This window comes from Artemia sp. Qi Xiang Cuo, chromosome 14, assembly GCF_049724085.1.
Source record: "Artemia sp. Qi Xiang Cuo chromosome 14, ASM4972408v1, whole genome shotgun sequence".
In the NCBI taxonomy this organism is placed as follows: domain Eukaryota; kingdom Metazoa; phylum Arthropoda; class Branchiopoda; order Anostraca; family Artemiidae; genus Artemia; species Artemia sp. Qi Xiang Cuo.
The window spans coordinates 16,065,520-16,084,870 of NC_142807.1; the positions used below are offsets into that span (position 1 = coordinate 16,065,520).

The 19,351-nt window shown below is 35.6% G+C and overlaps 2 protein-coding genes across 14 annotated transcripts in view; one reads left to right on the forward strand and one right to left on the reverse strand.

Moving 5' to 3' along the window:
- The window catches only part of LOC148944200 (uncharacterized), a 55,199-nt gene extending 53,222 nt beyond the window's left edge, over positions 1–1,977 (reverse strand). Inside the window, exon 1 of one of the 2 annotated variants that reach the window (XM_089100592.1) lies at positions 1,799–1,977. The gene's annotated coding sequence lies outside the window, so the exon portion shown is untranslated. The remainder of the gene's footprint in view (positions 1–1,798) is intronic. The other variant, XM_089100591.1, reaches the window with a different exon arrangement.
- Positions 1,683–18,847, forward strand: LOC148944201 (uncharacterized). 12 transcript variants are annotated; one of them, XM_089100580.1, is made up of 4 exons: positions 3,368–3,488; positions 5,655–5,805; positions 7,290–7,383; positions 14,171–18,847. In XM_089100580.1, the coding sequence occupies exon 4, from the start codon at positions 14,171–14,173 to the stop codon at positions 17,405–17,407; it is 3,237 nt and encodes a 1,078-aa protein (XP_088956706.1). In that variant the 5' UTR covers positions 3,368–3,488; positions 5,655–5,805; positions 7,290–7,383; the 3' UTR covers positions 17,408–18,847. The 12 variants fall into 12 exon arrangements, with proteins under 12 accessions (XP_088956709.1, XP_088956716.1, XP_088956705.1 ...); XM_089100583.1 differs by lacking the exons at positions 3,368–3,488; positions 5,655–5,805 and adding an exon at positions 1,683–1,771; XM_089100579.1 differs by lacking the exons at positions 3,368–3,488; positions 7,290–7,383 and adding an exon at positions 1,695–1,771.
- Positions 18,848–19,351: the final 504 nt, after the last annotated feature.

A 19,351-nucleotide genomic window follows, 5' to 3' on the forward strand; every position in this document is an offset into this window, starting at 1 on the left:
TAACAGCCCGTACTTCAAATCTGCAGGACTCACGATTGACGGAGGCATCTTAAACACTCAGTAAACAACGTATACAATGAAGAATCAGACTGTAATGGCGTCAGTGCCTAGACAAGAGATGTAAGTAACCAGCCCGCATGCGCAGAACGCCGACTGTAGCACTGCGGCGGCGGAATCGCAAAACGGTACTTACTTAAAAATCATCTCGTATATCAGCTCATGGGTACTCTTACAATGCAAGCAAAAATTGATGGTATAATCTTACCAAAATTGCCCCTTATTAATTTGTTTTAATTGTGTTTTCTCTTCTTATACGATTCTTCTTATGTTCCAATAATTGCACAAATCACTAATAGGCCAATACATATTAAGGATCACTATAAAAAGCTGATTCTTTGACTGAATGTTAGTAATAGTTAGGCTCTTATACTTTTGTTAATGACAAGGATCGTTATTTACTTGTCATTCATTACTATTAAGAATTTGTTTTGTTGTTGTTGTTTTTTTTATTTGATCTAACAACATAATGTAGGAAAAATGCTTTGTATAAAATGCATAGGAGTCAATCAGTTACAAATCATAACTATTGTTTTAATTATTATTGGTCAAAATCTATTGGCAGGTAGTCAGCAATGGGGCAACAAACATATTATTTCATTGTTTTTTCCTATTCTGCTCTCTTTCTTTTGTTTTCCTTATAATTGCTTGATAATCCCAAATTTCCAGGGGGGGGGGCATGGCCTCCCTGCCCCCCCCCTCCTTGCCGGCGCCCATGGTCAACTCTCTGTCAATTCCGTAGTTAATGTATAGCTACTGCGATTTAAAACCTGGATTGAAGCCTCAGCCTCATTATTGAAGTTGCTAGTATGAAGAAGTATCAGGTACTTGTTTTGAGCGTCAGTTGCCACATACTGCGTTTTGCCGAAAACAGCAACAGCTTTGTGGATGATTTTCTTACGAGCTCTTTTTGAAAAAAACGCAAATCCGCATGCGTTGAAATTTTTCAACGCATGCGAGAAAACGTCCTCGGGAATGAAATGAACAGTTGATTTCTCAATGATTTATGTACTATGGTCTCTAAACTGCCACTTCTTTGTAATAATAATACAAGTTCAAACAGAGCCGTTCAAGGAGATGGGGGCAACCGGAGCAGCTGCCCCGAGCGTCGTGGTGGGAGTCTGCCCACTTAGATCAAATTGTTCACTTTGATTCTATTTATTGCTTATATTTGAGTCGGGAGGAGGCCCTGTAATTACTTCTTCCCCTGGCACTACCAACCCTAAGAACAACTCTGATTTCAACAGCAGGAAGTGGATTAAAACTTGACACCTGCAGGATAAGTTGAAAGAAGTTGCAGTTTTTCCGCATCATGTGTGCAATTCTATGAATATCTCTATGTGTTTTTTTCGCAAAATAAATGGGTTATTCAAATTGAGCTTTTCTAAAAATCACAGTATTTAAGAACTAAGACAGAGTCCAGCATAAAGAGTATGGGTAACTCACAGTTACCTATATGTTACCCATACTCTTTGGTCCAGCATATAATTTCGGTGTTTAATCTAGTTTCAGTTATAGTACTAGTCTTATAAAAAGGATAATGAAGCACTACCTATTTCAACACTAATGTTTTTTTATAGATGGCGTTTAAGATTATTTTGACTCCGCCATTGAAATTCCATAAGCGAGAATACACAGGAACTTGTTTTTCTAAAAATTAATTTTGCGTGTTTTTCTTGACTGTGGTGGATAAACGCAAGCTCTCTGTAGTTGGGCAAGTAAAAAATTGCTGTTCACTTACTATGATAGACGATTTTTTCCTTCTTATATTCGGAAATCCTTAAATTTGCTTAGTTTTTTAATTCTTTTGTCAGGACTTTTACAACATCATATTCTCTTTAGCAAGCTATGTAAATAAGGGGTCAATAACTCCGTCGTATAAATCATAATTCCAATATTTGAGCTGCTTAAATGTACATAAATACCTTTTTTTTAATTTAAAATTTATTTATTGCGTGTGATTGAATAGAGAAATGGAAATACTGTGTTTGCTTAGGTTATAACTATAAGTATATTTTCAGGCAGCTTGCTGCAAAGACACAGGTTGAATTTTTTGGCAGGGTAGCAGGAGGAAAACCCTTATTTTTCAGGAAGCGGAGGGGGCCCAGGGGGATCTATAAATGGGAAAGATTTGAAAAGAGGGTATATCGAAAATAGCTTTAATGATGAAAATACCATATTTTTCTCCCAAGATTATAAAGTTTCTTCTTATTGCTCAATTTATTTTTGATAATCCAAAGGGAAATTGGGAGGAGGATAGGAATTCCCAGTTTTTCTGCATTGGGAGAACAGTTTTTACAAAAAAAAATGTATAAGTTTTAGTATATTTTTTTGTGTGTATGGGGGGTGGATGTAAAGTTATAGTTTAGGAGAAAAATCAGATAGGATAAAAAATTTACAATTATATCCTCCCTTCAATGCTCTTAGCCTACTAAATATAATATTCAGTTTTGTTGCAATTACATCCCAGATTCCTCCCCTCTCCCCTATTGGGGCCATTTTTAGCCCTATGCTACATACAAATGTTGCAGATTTTGCTCTTTTCATATTGGCTTTATTTGGTATTGTGATTCAACTGTTGACATAGAGCCATTTACAGGGGGGAGGATGACCAAGGCAAGCTGCCCTGGGTGCTGTGGCTAGGGGGAAGCTGTGGCTCCTTCTACCTTTTTATTTATGTTTTGGTTGAGAGGGGATGGGTCTGTAATTACTTTTACCCTAGGTGCCACCAGCCCTGGGTGCCACCAGCTCTAGGAACAGCCATGAACAAGAAACAAGCACAGGAGACAATGGGAAACCCTTAAAATCAGTAAACTTTTTGGTATCGCCCATGGCTGTGTCTTGTATCTGATTTCTGCCCTTTACTGAATGGGGGGGGGGGGTTATCAAAGTACAAGATTTGCCAATGTTTAAAAGTACTGTTAGGCTTTTAGGGGCAGAAGACATTGTTAAACCTTCTTAGAATTTGTAGGCCCTAACAATTCTGGAAAAAGATCTGTAGGCATGGTTGCCAGGAAATTTTAAGTGGTCAAGGTAATGGGGAAATCTTTGTTTTGGGAAATAAATTTCAGTTTAGCAGATTTTCAATAACTTTGATTTAATATAGCTATTCTTTCTATATATTACAGTGTGTAAAATCAGAGTTACTTAAAAAAATGTTGGGTTTTGGAACAAGGAAAAAATGTGTTAAAAGTCCAGATGAAGGCACAAAGAAACACTTTAGTTTTCTGTGCTGACTCCTCACATCCCAATTCCCAAAATTAACCCATTCTGTGGTTTACAAATCAATTTTAATGATTAGGACATCCATGGATGGGCCCACTTTTTTTTTGGGGGGGGGGCACTCTCAAAGAACTATCTTTACTTACAAACCCCCACAGACTGGGTGGGGGACCTTGGGATATACTAGAGAGGTACCAGGAAAATTCAAGGTAAGCAGCTTCAGGGCCATATGTAGAGGGGGGGGGGGTACAGGGTTCGAATTCTCCCCCCCCCCCAAATTTTTGTCCAACTTGTAAAAACCTAACAAAAATGCACATAAAAAAAGTTTCTGATGTTTTCTAAAGATTTTTAAAAAACATCAGAGTTTTTGGTACTTGTCTGTTACATAAAACACACTTGAGAAGCAAAGTTTGGGGAATGCTAATGAAATAAAATAAAATATGGTGAAAATAAAATGCTTTAGTAACAAAATTATGAAAACTACCACATAGAATTACAGAAGGGGGGTGCCCAGAGCATGTCACCAAAAATAACCTAACCAAAATACCAGCTAAATATTTAATTTAAATAAAGCTATAATTTGGTTTTCCAACAAGCCAAAAGTTATTGTCTGGTGTAGATAGTGTGAAAAACTGGGTATTTGCAATACAATTTCTCAAGTGTGTTTTATATTTTATACTAGTACTAAATTTTTAAATGATATATCAAAGTTTTTAAAAATTTTGAATTTGTGCTGTATCCAGGGGGGGGGGGGTACAGGGTTTTACCCACCCCCAAAATTTTTGACAGACTTGTAAAAACCTAACAAAATGTATATAAAAAACTTCTGGTCCGTTTTTTAAAGTGTTTTTGTAAGCCCCCTCCTCCTGCAAAATAATCCTGGATGCACCATTGAGCAGCCTACTTGCATCAATTATTATAAGAATAAAAACTAGAAAAACACTTGTTGAAGCTGAACAAGTTGAAACAAAACAGCACTGTTAAGAATCTCTAGTTCCTGTGACTACGTATATTTATGAGGTCCTTAATTGTTCAGAAAGTTCCTATTTCTTGATATTTATCCGTGAAAGGAGATCAGGAAACCCCTCCTCCTTTCTGTTTGCCCAGATCTTTCACTGCTATAATCTCCATTTTGAGCAGATACATTTTTTTTTGTTAATCTATGCTAATTTTTAACATAAGGAAAACAAGAAAAACAGCAGTCCAGCACACTTCATAATATGTTCCACATTAATATTTTTCCAAATATACTGCCTTTCCAACCTTATCATCAAATAAAAATGTGAGCCTAGTTAATGGCAAAATTGAAAAATGTTATATACTTCCTGCTTTGTCAAATTTGCTCAGGTCAATGTTTTCCCCCTGATATTTAAGGTGCTTTTACTTTCTAAAGTCTGTCAGTTAAAGATAAGATCCTCTTTTTTAAAACTTTTAAAAGTGGAAATGAATACACCCTCTACATATGCAAATAGGACAGAAATAGAATCATTGAAGAATAACAAGAAAATAGGACTTAGAGCCAGGGGCGTCCCATGATTCATTTCATTGGGGGGACAATCTTCGTAAATTTTACCGAATTGCTACCTGATTTATGCCGAATTTTCTGCAGAAATAAAGAATTTTGCTAAATTTCGGGCAATTTTGTAAAATTTTCACCTTTAGTGAAAATTTTACCGAATGCCAAAAATTTTGGAGGGGCGGTGCGCCCCGACCCCCGCGGATTTGTTTCCGCGGTTCCACGCTACTTTGCGTTTTTCCACGTGAAGAAAAAGACGTGAATTTTGAGAATGAGCGATGACCGAATTTAAGATCTCTTTTCTGACTAATTCGTGTCTCTTGATTCCAAAAATGTGGCTATTTTTACAATTGGATTCGTGGTTCACGATTTACTAGTTTCATAACCACGGTTTCTACCCTCCCTATAACATTCCGAAGGAGATCACACGTTTTTGACTGTAAGTAATTAATTACCGTTTCAGATCTCTTCAATAAGCTTTCAGTAAAAAAAAAAAAAAAAAATCATTTATTCAACTCAAACAGCTTGACTTAAGGAACTTCGGACATAAGAAGCATACTATTATTATGATAAAATATAGAATACTAAACTACTTCAGGTATTTCAAAATAGTTAAACAATCACATGGATCATAGGAATGAAATGGCCGATTTCGACTTGTTTCATCATAAAGATTGCTAAAAAAGAAAATGATGCTCTCAAGGATAGGAAACAGGTCGAAATCGGCTTCTGACGATTAAAGCTACAAAAAGTGCACTACTGATTGTACTGCTTATCACAACCTTTGCACGAACAGAGATCTGTGCATTTAAGGGAAGCTTTTGCACATTTGAACCTGTTTTTGCACTTTGTTTTTCAGCCACATTTGAGCAGTTCTTTGCAAATTGTCGCTGCCTCAGGAAGATTAGTCCAGAAATGCTCCCAGCTTCCGTCATGCTTCACCCAGCCGTATAAACCTGGATCCAGTGGGGAAAGTTCCAGACAACACGATGATGCCCATGTCTGGGCCTGTAAGTAAAGTATTTCGAGTCGCGTTTTTAAACCCGCAAATAGTCCATTCATTCAGACCATAGTCGTCACTTGCACATTATGGTGAACCCAAGTTTGTAATGTAGAAGTATGAAAGACAGTCTACACCTGGCGATGATGAAACTGATGATAACTCAGTAAAACATGGTTGGATATTAAAAGTAAGCACATTTTCAGACTCAGCATACTCGATTTAGCCATAAAAGATACCCTAAGCGCATCTACTACCTCATTATACAGAAAAGAGTAAGACCAGCTGTGATGAAAATGACGATAACTCGGAAACTACTGATCTGATTTCATAAGTGGGCATATGTTCAGAATCAGCAGACCCGAATCAACCAGAAACGACCCGTCAAATTTCCAAATCCTTCAATTTAAAAAAATACACGATTTTCCGTGTGGAAAAATGCGGTGAAAAAAGGAAAATCGTGCTCAGAAAATGTGGTTCTGCCCCCTGTCAGATTCTCCGTATTTTTCTACATATGTGTGTCAAGTTTCGTGCTTTTACCATAAAATGCACAAACCTTATGGAAATTGGCGTTTATGTACCTAACGATTATAGTCACGTTTGTGAATAACATCAAGATTAGAAATTACAGTGCCAATCTTAAATTTGCGTTGCGTTCGTAATTATTTGAGAGCTATGCTAAACTTTCAAGTGTCAATCTTAATGACTAATCAGAGTGAAGATTTAACGCACATTTGTTTGAAATTTAAAACCTAATGGCTTATTGAATTTAATGACTAATCAGAGTAAAGATTTAAAGCATGATTGTTTGAAATAAAAAAAAAAACTTAATGGCTTACTGCCCTTAATGACTAATCAGAGTGAAGACTTAAGGCACAATTGTTTGAAATTAAAAAACATGGAATCTTGGAACAACGGTTTTCCTAAACGGAAAAAAGTATAAATATGTAGTAATAGCAGACAATACCTGGAACAAATTGGTGTTGACATATATGGCTGTTATGGCTAAAAATCATATCTGACATTTTCAAACTTCTGAAATAATTGCCAAAAACCATTTGCCGAGCTGCATTTAAAGAGAGAATAAGCAGGGCAATGTATGTTTATTCCCATTTTAAACCCTCTGATCTACATTACTATGCTGATCCACCCTTTGAGAGCAGCTTAGCAAACGTTTTGGGTAATTATCTCAAAATGGTCAAAATGTCAGATATGTACCTAAGGCGTAACAGCGACCAAATAGGCTTGTCAGACCAATTTTTTGCCATTTGCTTTCACGATTTTGTAGTAGAAGTGTGGCTAGAAAACTAGACAAATAGAAAGAATAAACTAGAACTGTAAAAATAAAACATCAATATTTTTTTTTTGTCAACAGGTGCAACTATGGTGTGACTTGGGCATAAAGTTGACAGTTATTGTGACATTATTTTATAGTAGGCTCTTTCTCACGTCTGCTTTAATTTCATTTTTAATACTTTATTAACATTTTTTTAGGTGATGTGCATACTGTCTGAAACATTTAAGTGAAGTTTGTTTACGAGTCACTAAATCTGCCCTTCATCAAAAAGCGAGGTTGAAATGCCATAAGGTAGTTCATATTTTTGTGCGTTTTAAGGCAACTTGGGAAGGAGGAGGGGGGCTTAGGGACAAAACCTTCTCTGAATGTTTACTGAGAGGTCAGAACTTTCCGGAATAGGCTAGAGGGGGCACTGCAGAATCTATAAATACTACTAGGAAATGATGAGGGTTATTGTTGGCATTGGGATGTGTTGAAATTTAAAATTAATAGCCTCACCCTTCGCCGAAGAATTATAACTTATTGTCCTTGTCTTTATGGATATTCGCTTATGTTTGGTCTTAATTGATCCAGTGGCTTGTCTTAATGGGTGAACAGCGATAATAAGCATCCATTAGTTTTGGACAATATCGTGAATAAGGTTAATAGCGCAAATAATGCTAAAACAGAACACTGTTCTAATATTCTTAATCATCATGGTTGCAGCAGTAGGTGTAACCAAGAAAAGAGAGAACCACAGCTCATGGTAACCAAAAGTGGAAAAACTTGTTTTGAAAAAAATTGCCATCTGACACTGAAATCAAATTTATGGTGATTTCGAAAAAGAGCCTGAAATCCCTCGAAAGTGGTGTTGGCTCGAAATAAAAAGGGGACCCTTGGAATCAACATGGTTCAAAACCTTAAACAGAATAATTACAATCATCCACTGTGAACAACATGGGAAATCACTTTTTTGCATGGGTAGCACTGATGTGTCTTTTTCTTCTTTTTTTTAGAGTGATGTTTAGTGGCTTATTCAAAAGGACATTCATTTTGATAGTGCCCTTTTTAAGTGACCAAAAAGATTGGAGGGCAACTTGCCCCCCCACTCCAAATGGTGTCCCCCCACTCCAATGGGGGGTTAAAAATGGTTAAAAACCATGTATATAGTAACTAGAATCCCCCTCCTTGAACAACAAGGAAATTCACTTTTTTTGCATGGGTAGCACTAATGTCTCGTTTTTTTTTACTGGGGCTAGTTGGTTACTTGAACATCATAGAATGATGTTTAATGGCTCATTAGAACTGAAATTAAAATACTGCCCTTGTTGAGGGCAGCTAACCCCCTCCCTAAAAGGCCTCCTTCCCCTAAAGTCGTTTGATCAAAATTTTTGAGATAACCATATTTCAGCTGAAAGATCCAATAACTGCTTTTAGTGATGACCCTCCTTAGTCCCTGAGAAAGGGGCCGTAAGTTAAGCAATTATAGTCTTACAAAATCCAATAGATTAAATTAGATTATTAGAGTTCGTAGATGAGTCGGTAGAGCTTGGAGTTTGAATTAGGACATCGAAGGTTCAAGTCCTTGCAGGTTTTTTTTTTTCAATCATGGTTTTGTGCCTTCTAAACAATTATATGGAAAACCTGTCTTTGTTAACGCTGTTACTGTTAACGGTGACTTCGGTAGTTCTTAACCAGTTCTATTTTGCCTCTTACGCTAAAAAAATATCATTAACCACCAAAATTTGAGTGATTTTGAGCTTGATTGTTTTTCTGATTATTTTTTGGAAAAAACGGATTCACATATGTTTACATTAGTATTTCGGAAAAAATTTAATGAAGTTATTTGAATTTGTTAATTCATCGTTTCTTTTGGTTTCAATAGTCTACGAAGAAAGGGTGTAAGTTACTCAATTTTCACATGGTTTGCATTTAGTTATTGGGAAATTGTGTTCGCATATAGTATTTGTTCTTAGGAAATATTTGGACATATTTTTAGGAAGAGATTTTTGCTTGGAGGGGGATTTCCACAGAAAGAGTTTTACATGGGCACGAAAGTTTCTGGGGGAACTTTCCAAGAGATATTTTACACGGATGGGGAGGGGTATTTCCACCCATTAGTTTAAAAACCGTCACAAGTTATGTAAAAAAAATCCACAGGGAGTAAGGAGCAACTTTGAAACTTTAAACGAATAGAAATTATTCTGTATATGAGGGGAGCTGCCCCTCACCCCAGAAAAAATAAAAAGGATCATGGCAGTGTTGTTTCTACATTAAACTTAAATTAAAAGCCGGCAAAAATTAACTAAAAACCCAGTTTTTCCAAGGGAAGTGAAGAGTGAAGTTGAAACTTAAAACGAACAAAAATTATAGCTTCACAGTCTATCTAACATATATTGCTGTGGTAACAGTAAGGTTCAGTATACAATTAAAATTACCTTAAAACTTAAGCATAAAAATAAATATTATTTTAATAAATGCAAAGTCATTGAACAACATACAAAAATAATGGATAGATGTACCAGGTAACATTTTGGTATCACCAGCTATAATACCAATAGTGAGTAATATACAATTTTGAATTGTAAAAAACACGCTGTAATATCACTCGAAATGAACAATAAATAAACCAAAATATGAACTCCAGAAATCTGGTTATTTCTCTCTATACAACAGAAAATTTCATGCTATAATACAAATTCTAAACAACTAGTCTGTAGTCCTAATACTATCAAGATGGCTGTACTTCAGACTTGTCTACAAACTAATCCTGAAGTGTCCTTTTCAGAATCAAACCAAGATCCAATCATTGGACTGAGCTCATTGTCCTGAAGTGATAACAAATTAAACGAACAAAAAAAAAAAAAAAATGAAGCAACAATCCTAAAATTCTTGATTTTTTTAAAGGTATCCTTAATCGGTTTACTTTTACTGTACCAAAACTCCTATATTGTTTTGTGTTTTCAGTAAAGAGCTAGTTTTCTATAATCATACAAACATAGGGAATTGCTATCATTTGGTTTAGTGGCACTAGTTTCACCAATATATGCTAGATAGGCCATGAAGCTATAATGTTTTGTTCGTTTTAAGTTTCAACATCATTCTTAACTTCCCTCGGAAAAACTTTGTTCTTTAAAATCAATCTTTGTTTTGAGCAATGACCTGTTATGAGGATTGGAATTACCATTGGTGTGAAAGGTGCATGGCTTTTTGGGTAGGATTGGAATTACCATTGGTGTGAAAGGTGCATGGCTTTTTGGGTATTCTTGTCTGCTGATAACGATGCTATTGAAAGAAAGGAAGGCATCGTCTCATTTAATCTGCTTTTACATGAACCAAGAAGACCCTTTCTCCACAGTGTGTAAGCTGTCTAAGGTATAGGGATCCTTATGACCCTTATTAAACCAATTAATAAGGAACATAGGAATATTAATTATTTGACAGTATTTTAGAGGGTTACAAGTTGTTGCGCTCGAAACAGACCTAGAAAGGACCCCAAATGGACTCTCTAGAAATATATTTGAAAACCATTCAAATCCGCGAAAATGCCCACAAACACACATAAACACACGCGGAGGCACACTGAAACGAGCGTTTCAGGGATAACTGGGGGGGGGGGGTGAGGGAGGCATCCGCACATTTTTAAGGTGTGGACCTACTTTCCCATGAATTTGCACAGTACTTACGTGCTTTATCTGGGCAAGGGTAAATCATGTACCGCAGGTAACGCGTGTAAAACGTGGTGGAGAACGTTCTGAGCATGGCGGAGCTGTGCAGCACACGCGGCATTCTGAGACGTACACCAGGTGGCGGGAACTGGGTGTCTCCTCGTTCCAGGGGTTAAATTTAGGAGTTCTAGGGAGTGACGGAGGAGCTTTTAAATAAGTATGAGCAGGAATAAAAAGAACAAAACATACTTCTTAGGTAAAGCAGTGAAGTAAATTACGTAATTCAAGAGACAATCAGACTAAAAAGTGGTTTTTCGAATTGAGAATGTTTCTTTAAAATTTCGGTTGAAAATTCAAATTTCCTTTAATTTTCAGATCTTTGCGCAGAGAAGAGTGCACTGTGAATTGATGTTCTAGAAAATCAACTTGTGTTCGAATAGTCAAAAACTAGTAACACAGCCTGTCGAACGACAGGAATGAAAATAAAAGAAAAACATAGCTTATACTCTCCGGTGGGGATCAGACTTAAAGTTTTTTGATCCCTCCCCAATACGATATTTGAAGTTGCCTTGCCCTGCCCCAAGGCCTATCCGGGGGGTTGGGGTTAGGGGGTTTGACCCCCTATCGCCCTGAAATGTTTGTCCGACTTGTAAAAACATAACAAAAATGAATACAAACAAATTTTTGGTGCGTGTTTTTAAAACTTTTTTTGTAACCCCACCTGAGAAAAAATCCTTTTTTAAGCCCTCTATCCTGAAAAAAGTCCTAGATATGGCCCTGCCCCGCCCTCCTCAATAAAAATTCCAAAGAAGGTTTTAATTCGATCCTCCAGTCGTGAGATAAAAGAGGGTAGACTTACCAAAACTGTAACTTTGGAAATATTCTTCTACAAAAAGAAGAGCATCTGATCCTTTTTGACGAATAAAAAACGATTATTTAACTCCCCCCCCCCCCAACCACCTCCCCCGCAATGAAGTATTTGAAGTCAGTCCTCCTCTCTCCCCTCCCTCAACACAAAATTGAAAGTTGTCCTTCCCCCCTCAACATAACTTTTCCGCGAAAATTTCATTCCGATCCCCAGTCAGGAGTCCAAACAGAGTATAGTTGCCAAAACTATAACTTGGGAAATAGTCACTCACTAAAAGAAGGTACCCCCTCCCCTGCCTCTACCTTTATCTGAATGCTTTGTCCATCAAAACTACAAAACTCGTATTTTAAAACATCTCTGCTTTACTCCATTATTACAACTTTTATCCCAAAAAGCGTATAATTCTCAACATCTGTACCATTTACCTATAGAAAAAAAGCTCATACGAAGCTGGAATCCACTGCCCTGTGATTAGGATGCTTATCGATCACACACTCTACTTGACTGAACCAGCAGGGAATGGATAATGGGTTGGGTAGTAGTGCTTGGGTAGTATACCTTGATATTATGTTGTATATATAAGAATAAACGGGCAGACTTACCATCCTCAGACTTGCATGGCAGGTGTAACCTCAAAAGGACCCGCTCAAATGATTCATTTGTCCAATTTTCTATCCATTTTAATGGCTCAGTACTGCCAATCTCTGAAAGGCACCCTTCATTTCGGCACAGCCCACTTTTTATTTGGCGTTTTAGAGACAACTCGTCAAGTGAATCAGCCAATTGAAATTGCTGTTTAAACTAAGTTGTGCTAAAAGGTTGTTCCATTGCATTTTAATTTGTTGATTTAGCTTTTTTGTGTCTGTGAAATGAAATTGGACAAAAGAGTATGAGGATCCAATAAGTCACAAGTGCCATCTTGCGTATGATGACTAAGTTTGATGGAAGTTGTAGCATACTTGTGCATTAGTTGTCTTCCAGCGTTTCCTTTCTAACGCATTATGAAAATAGGGCTTAAAGTGAAGTATTTATAATATTTTTATGTATCTAGCATGATTTAATTAGTGCTATTCGTTCGAATATACAACGTTCATAGGATATTTTCAGGTTAATTTTTAGTTTCCATTAGTGGCTTGAACACTTATCAATTGAGACGCCACGTAAAAACGCTGAAGGGATAGACTGAGGTTATGTTTTCTTACTGTGTTTTAAAACGTAGTCGTACGGCCGATTAACTGACTTTTTCAATAAAAGGTCAGCGTTTTCTTTACGAATATTTCACGTTTATAAAGGGTGTTTCCTCAAAAATGAAAGTTTGCTCGGCCATGTTATCATTAAGAATTTTAATTGAGATTGAAGGGTTAAACTTCCATAATATTTTCTTATATTCAGTGTTTAACGCATTCATATTTGTAGAGCCGGACTTTCAAATTTCAATAAATTTGTGCAAGAAACGGTGAAACCTGTGCTACGGAAAAATTTTAGGTCGAAGGCTTGGGTTAAATGGATACGTCTTTATGAAATATACCCGTTTTTACTTTAAAAACGTTAACTCTAGTCAGGGCTTAAGTGCCTCTTATACTTGACACTATTTTGCCTGGAGAATTGTCCAAGTTTTAGGGGAATATATATATATTTTTATATATATATATATATATATATATATATATATATATATATATATATATATATATATATATATATATATATATATATATATATATATATATATATATATATATATATATACATATATATACATATATATATATATACATATATATATACATATATATATACATATATATATACATATATATATATATATATATATATATATATATATATATATATATATATATATATATATATATATATATATATATATATATATATATATATATATATATATATATATATATATATATATATATATATATATATATATATATATATATATATATATATATATATATATATATATATATATATATATATATATATATATATATATATATATACATATATATATATATATATATATATATATATATATATATATATGTATATATATGTATATATATATATATATATATATATATATATATATATATATATATATATATATATATATATATATATATATATATATATATATATATATATATATATATATATATATATATATATATATATACCTCTCTCTCTCTCTCTCTCTCTCTCTCTCTCTCTCTCTCTCTCTCTCTCTCTCTCTCTCTCTCTCTCTCTCTCTCTCTCTCTCTCTCTCTCTCTCTCTCTCTCTCTCTCTCTCTCTCTCTCTCTATATATATATATATATATATTTATAAATATATATATATTTTATTTTATACGCATATAAACATATTTTTCGACCATTGACACCTCTCCAACGCCTCTGTAGACTATTATAGGTGCCTCTGTATACCTGTACAAGTTTGACAAGTGCATTTGAGGAATGTTGCTCACTTTTGAACCCTTTTTAAAAAAACATGTTATACATTCCATTTAGTTTTGGCTATGTATTTATGTTTTGTTTTTTCAGATGGAGCCAAGTGAAAAAGTTGGAAAACATGAAACCAAGAACAGCCATGTCGTTTCTACTTTGCCGAGCTCCTCGTCTTTTTTAGCCGAACTTGGGACACCTATGGTCTCGGTGGCAGGGACAGAATCACTCCTATCTGCTTTCAATGCAACTATTTCAGGCTCAAGTTCGTGTTTTTCATCTGATCCGCTTTTATTTGCCACAAAGAGTCAACCACGACAGAGTATTGATTTGTACACAGCTGATTCTTTAAAAAATGAAAGCCAACGTCTTCTCTCCGATTCAATTTATCATTTGCCTCTTAATAGTCTGGTCCCAATACCTATTGTTGTTGGTGAAAATTTTGTAATTCGGCAAAGAGAATTAAAACCGACAGAAGAGTCGAGTGATCAGATTAGTAATACTAATGGTATTTCCTTCGAATCTTCAAATGAAAGAAGTTCCATCACCGTTAGAGATGATGAAGAGCCGACGAACATGATTAACATTCCTTCGGATACTGTTGACTCACAAAGGTTAGCTTTTTTAGAAGAAGTAGCAGCAAAAACAATTTCTGAGTTCTGTAATATAAGAGAATATTCAAGGACAGATAACATAGTCAAAGAAAACACTTTATCAGCAGTTAGTGAACCCCAAAGAATACAAATTGAACATGATTACGGATTCAAAATAACAGACGAGACACCTGAAACGCATCCAAGTGAGAATATTGAAGCTGACGAAGGGGATGAAGATATTAACTTGGCGATCAAAAAATGTAAAAGGCAAGAAGCAAGCGACTATTCTTCAATATACTGCCATCACTGTTCATCAGTGACTCAACATACTTGTAAGAGTAAAAGCGGAAAAAGTAAAGTGGATAAAAAGACGAGGGAAATCCATTTGAAAAGAAGACGTTTGATTCCACTTCCAAACCAATATTCATGTCCACGATGCGGGAAAACTCTGCGAGGTAAAGATACTCTTAAAAGACATTTGACAATGCATTTGAAGAAGGACACTTTTGTGTGTCCTCTTTGTGACAAAGCATTTGTCCGACGGTCAGCTTTTCACTCACATATATCTTCACATGATTCTTCTAAGAAAATCGGAACGTCCGCGAAAATGCGTAAAGAGAAGAGTAGTGATTTTCTAACAAAAGATTCACGTTCCTGGAAAATTGTTCTTCCTGTTTTAAAAAATAAAGTGACGGAAAATGAAACCGCTACTACTGTAAAAAACAGTGAGCTTTCAGTGACTTATGAAGAGCCACCTTCCAAGGAGGCGTGTCTTCAGCAGCTGCCTAAGATAATCCCTCTGAGCTCGCCAGAGACAGTTTACCCTGATCCACCAGAGACAGTCTCTCCAGATCCACAACCTGAGTTACAATCACAAGCTGCAAAACAGCTGATATCAGTTATCAGTGAAGGAAAAATCGAACCAATTGTCCAAGTCAGCGTTGAAGATAAAATGTACGATATTAGCAGCGGCAAACAAACGTTAAGTCCGGAAAGTGATAATTGGAATTGTAATCTTTGTAAGTGGAATTGTACCTCCCAACCTGAGCTAGTTGAACACCAATCAGTGTTGCACGCCGACGAAGCTGTTTTCGTGTGTGAAGTTTGTGGTAGACGATTCTGTAAAAAAGTTCAATTAACCAGGCACAGCCGTGCTCATAGGACTAAGGAATTTGAGTGTGGTATCTGTGAGAAAAACTTTGGATCAAAGCAACATTTAGTGCGCCACAAATTAACTCACAAGAATATGAAGTTTTTCCGCTGTGGGAAATGCAGAAAAAGCTTTTCCACCAAAAATCAGTTGTATGATCACAAGTCAACACCGGACGATTGTTTTACCAATACAGATAGTTGTCCATTATGTGGAAGAGAATTTACTTATGAACTTGCATTAAAGAAACATATGGAGAAGCATACAAAGGAAGCCGAGGTTAAGTGCCATAAGTGTGAGATAGTGTTTTCACATGTAGATGATCTCAAAAAGCATAGAAATGAATCACATAAACGTGAAAAAGCGTTCGTTTGTGGAACTTGTAATAAAGCGTTTTCACAAGAAGTGTATCTGAAGAAACACGAAACAATTCATTGGGGCTTAACCCCGTTCAGTTGTGAAGAATGTGGCAGGGGTTTCTTGACCTACGGAGATCTTCAACGCCATGAAAAAACCCATTCAAATGTGTTAGATTTGACTTGTCATACTTGTAATAAGACCTTTAATAGGAAAGATTTATATCAGAATCACATGATTCGGCATCAGGGACAAAGACAGTTTGTCTGTGAAACATGTGGAAAAGCATTTTACCTGCGAAAACATTTGAAACAGCATATGTTTGGGCACTTGCCCCAAAAGTCTTTTACTTGTGAAACTTGTGGAAGAGCATTTACTTTGATGCATAATTTACAGCAGCATCGATTAATCCATACTGGCCGAAAGAAATTTATTTGTGAAGTATGCGGACGGGGCTTTATGCGAAACGACCAGCTGCAGAAGCACAAGAATTCTCTCCATCCAGACTCCAAAGGGGAAGGATCAAGTTCTCAAACGGAAGGAATTCCTCAGAATATTGAAGTTGAACTCCCTGGTGGTTACCAAATTTCATCATTGAATGAACAAGTTGCATCTAATCAACCGGAGATAGAAAACCTGCAAGACCTTAGAACTTTTAACGATGATACTCCTTCAGAAACTGCATTGCAATTCCACAGTGTTGACACATTTGAATCAAAATATGTTGTTGCGAACGAGTACAAAGTCACTGAAGGTCAGTCGTACTTCCCTGAAAAAGTTGAAGATAGCTTACTACTCCAATGCTGTGGGATTAGCTTCACAAACATCAATACATTAGAGGAGCATAGACAGTCTGCCCATAGTGATAAGGATATTCCATTTAGTCCCAAACTTAAAAAAATTGATGAAACGAAAGGAAAAGACCATGCAAGTTCAGCTTCATTTAGTTCAGCACTTGTAAGACTTCCTGAGATCCGAGTGTTAGGTCGTGATTCGAAGTTTCTTTTCACGCATGCAATCAAAGGGAAAAATATAATTACTCCTGTTAAATTTGAACCGTTTGAAGTCGCAAACAGTAAAGCAGACTCTGTTAGTGAAATAAACTCTGCTATTCTTCTCCCATCTATTATATCCGTGTCAACGGCCTCAGGTTCCTCACACCAAGAATCTTACCAATTTTTACAGTTACGAAGGCTTCCAAATCACTTGGAGGAAAGTGATAAACACCAATAAATTGCCATATCTGTATTTTTATCAGTAACTATTTTTTTCTCTCCTTTTATTTAGAGTAGGAAACCTTCAAATGGGTTGTTATGTTCGATAGCGTTTCGATCAAGGGGCAATTTGAACGTGGAATTTTTCTTTAATGGTATATCTTCAAGCAAAGCAACTTCGATTGTTTGCTTAATCCATTTCCTCCTACGTATTTGGTTCCTATGATGCTTAAAAGTTTCTTACATTTCCAAAATTGTGTTAATTCCACAACAGAAAAAGTTCGAAATAGCAACTTTCGATACCAATATTTTTTTACATAATTATGTTTTAGGTACCTTTAATACCTATAAAAAATCTTTTTTTTTTTTTACACACAGTTACACATTAAAAAAAGGCTAAAAAAATTTAACGTTATTTTTCAGTTTTTCCGCTTTTATGTAAAATTTGTTATGTGTAGCATGCAAGACCGTATCCAGGGGAGGGGGGGATTTTTATCCGACTCGAAATTTTTATCCGACTCGGAAAAACGTAACAAAAATGAATATAGACAAATTTTTTATGCGTTTTTGAGGTATTTTTGTGTAGAACTCCCCCCCCCCCAAAAAAAATATCCCCTTGTAAAAACCCCTCAAAAACTAAAAACCTAGACACGGCCTTGGTAGCATAACATCTTTAGACTTAATGCAGCTGAAGTGCTCTTGAGTGCATCCATTTTCCAATACGCTATTATAGGGTGAAGCCTGGTGGCCCCCAAGGTTAAAGAGCCTTCCCACTATTTTCAAAATACGCAGACTTTTGTTTAAGAGTCTTCCAAAATTGTGCTTCATTAAAAAATTAACTCATCTATAAAATGACCAAATTCTAGAAGAGAGATTTAGGGGTGCCCTACAGATAAATTGACAAATTTATTTACAAAGTGTGTTAGGCCGACAAAACTTACACAGTAAAAAAAAACACATAATGCCAATTAACTAGCAACCATTAGAAGTCACAAAACTACATGAATTTTATGACGTTGAATAAATTAAAACTGTGAATAGGAAAACTGACTGTTCTGGAGTGCATTAACTTGTTCTGTCAAAACATGACATTTGAAGTAGGTTAGAACTGTAGTCATTTTTCTAGTAGGCTAGAAACATGACACCTGAAAAGAAAATAAACCAACCAATGTTTACTTAGATTGTTTTGAAGTAGCAAGTAGTTTGCTGGTGGTTGGATACAAATCCTAACAAGACGATATGAAGCCTGATTCAAAATACAACTCAAAACCAAAAGCTGTGCTCAAAACCTGTTTTTACCAAGTAAGAATTATGGAATCACTTCAGCTTCTCCTTCCCATTCTGATTTCTACGTTCTGAGGGCCTTTTTTCTGTTTTCTTAGACTCGTCGATCATTCTAGGCTTAAGAGTGCCCAGTTTTGGTGAGAAATTTTCAATTCTAAACATCCAGTTTTTTCTTGGAGGGGGGGGGGGTGTCATAAAGATCTTGCATCTTTTACCACTCTCCCCTCGTATATCTGCAATCTTTTACAAAAAAAAAAAAAAAAAAAAAAAAAAAAAAAAAAAAAAAAAAAACATTGCTTTGAATTATGTACGGACATTTAAAGTACATTTTCTTCTTATGCTGGCAAAATGCCAGCATTTGTTCCTCCAAGTTTGTGGGATCTTAAGGAGTAAAGTCACAATTAAACAAAAACGTTAAGATGCTTGAGTATTGAATATTCCGTGGGACTTTGTCAAGGATTCTTAAAAACAAACGAATCATATAAAGTCTCTCAGAAAATAGATGGAGTATCATAGAATTTAGAAAATTAAGGGGGAAGAGGTCGTACCCAAACCCCGCTTGCAATATTCTTAGTGTTTTAGTGAAATTAAATAAGAAAACAAGTTTTCCAGGTGAAAGTATAGAGCAACATTAAAATTCAAAACGAACAGAAATTATTCCGTATATGAAGGGGTTGGC

Coding starts and splice junctions, on each gene's coding strand:
- LOC148944201 (XM_089100579.1), top strand. CDS start 5,785: ATGATGCCCATGTCTGGGCCT. Junction 5,806..14,170: donor TGATGCCCATGTCTGGGCCT/GTAAGTAAAGTA, acceptor TTGTTTTTTCAG/ATGGAGCCAAGTGAAAAAGT.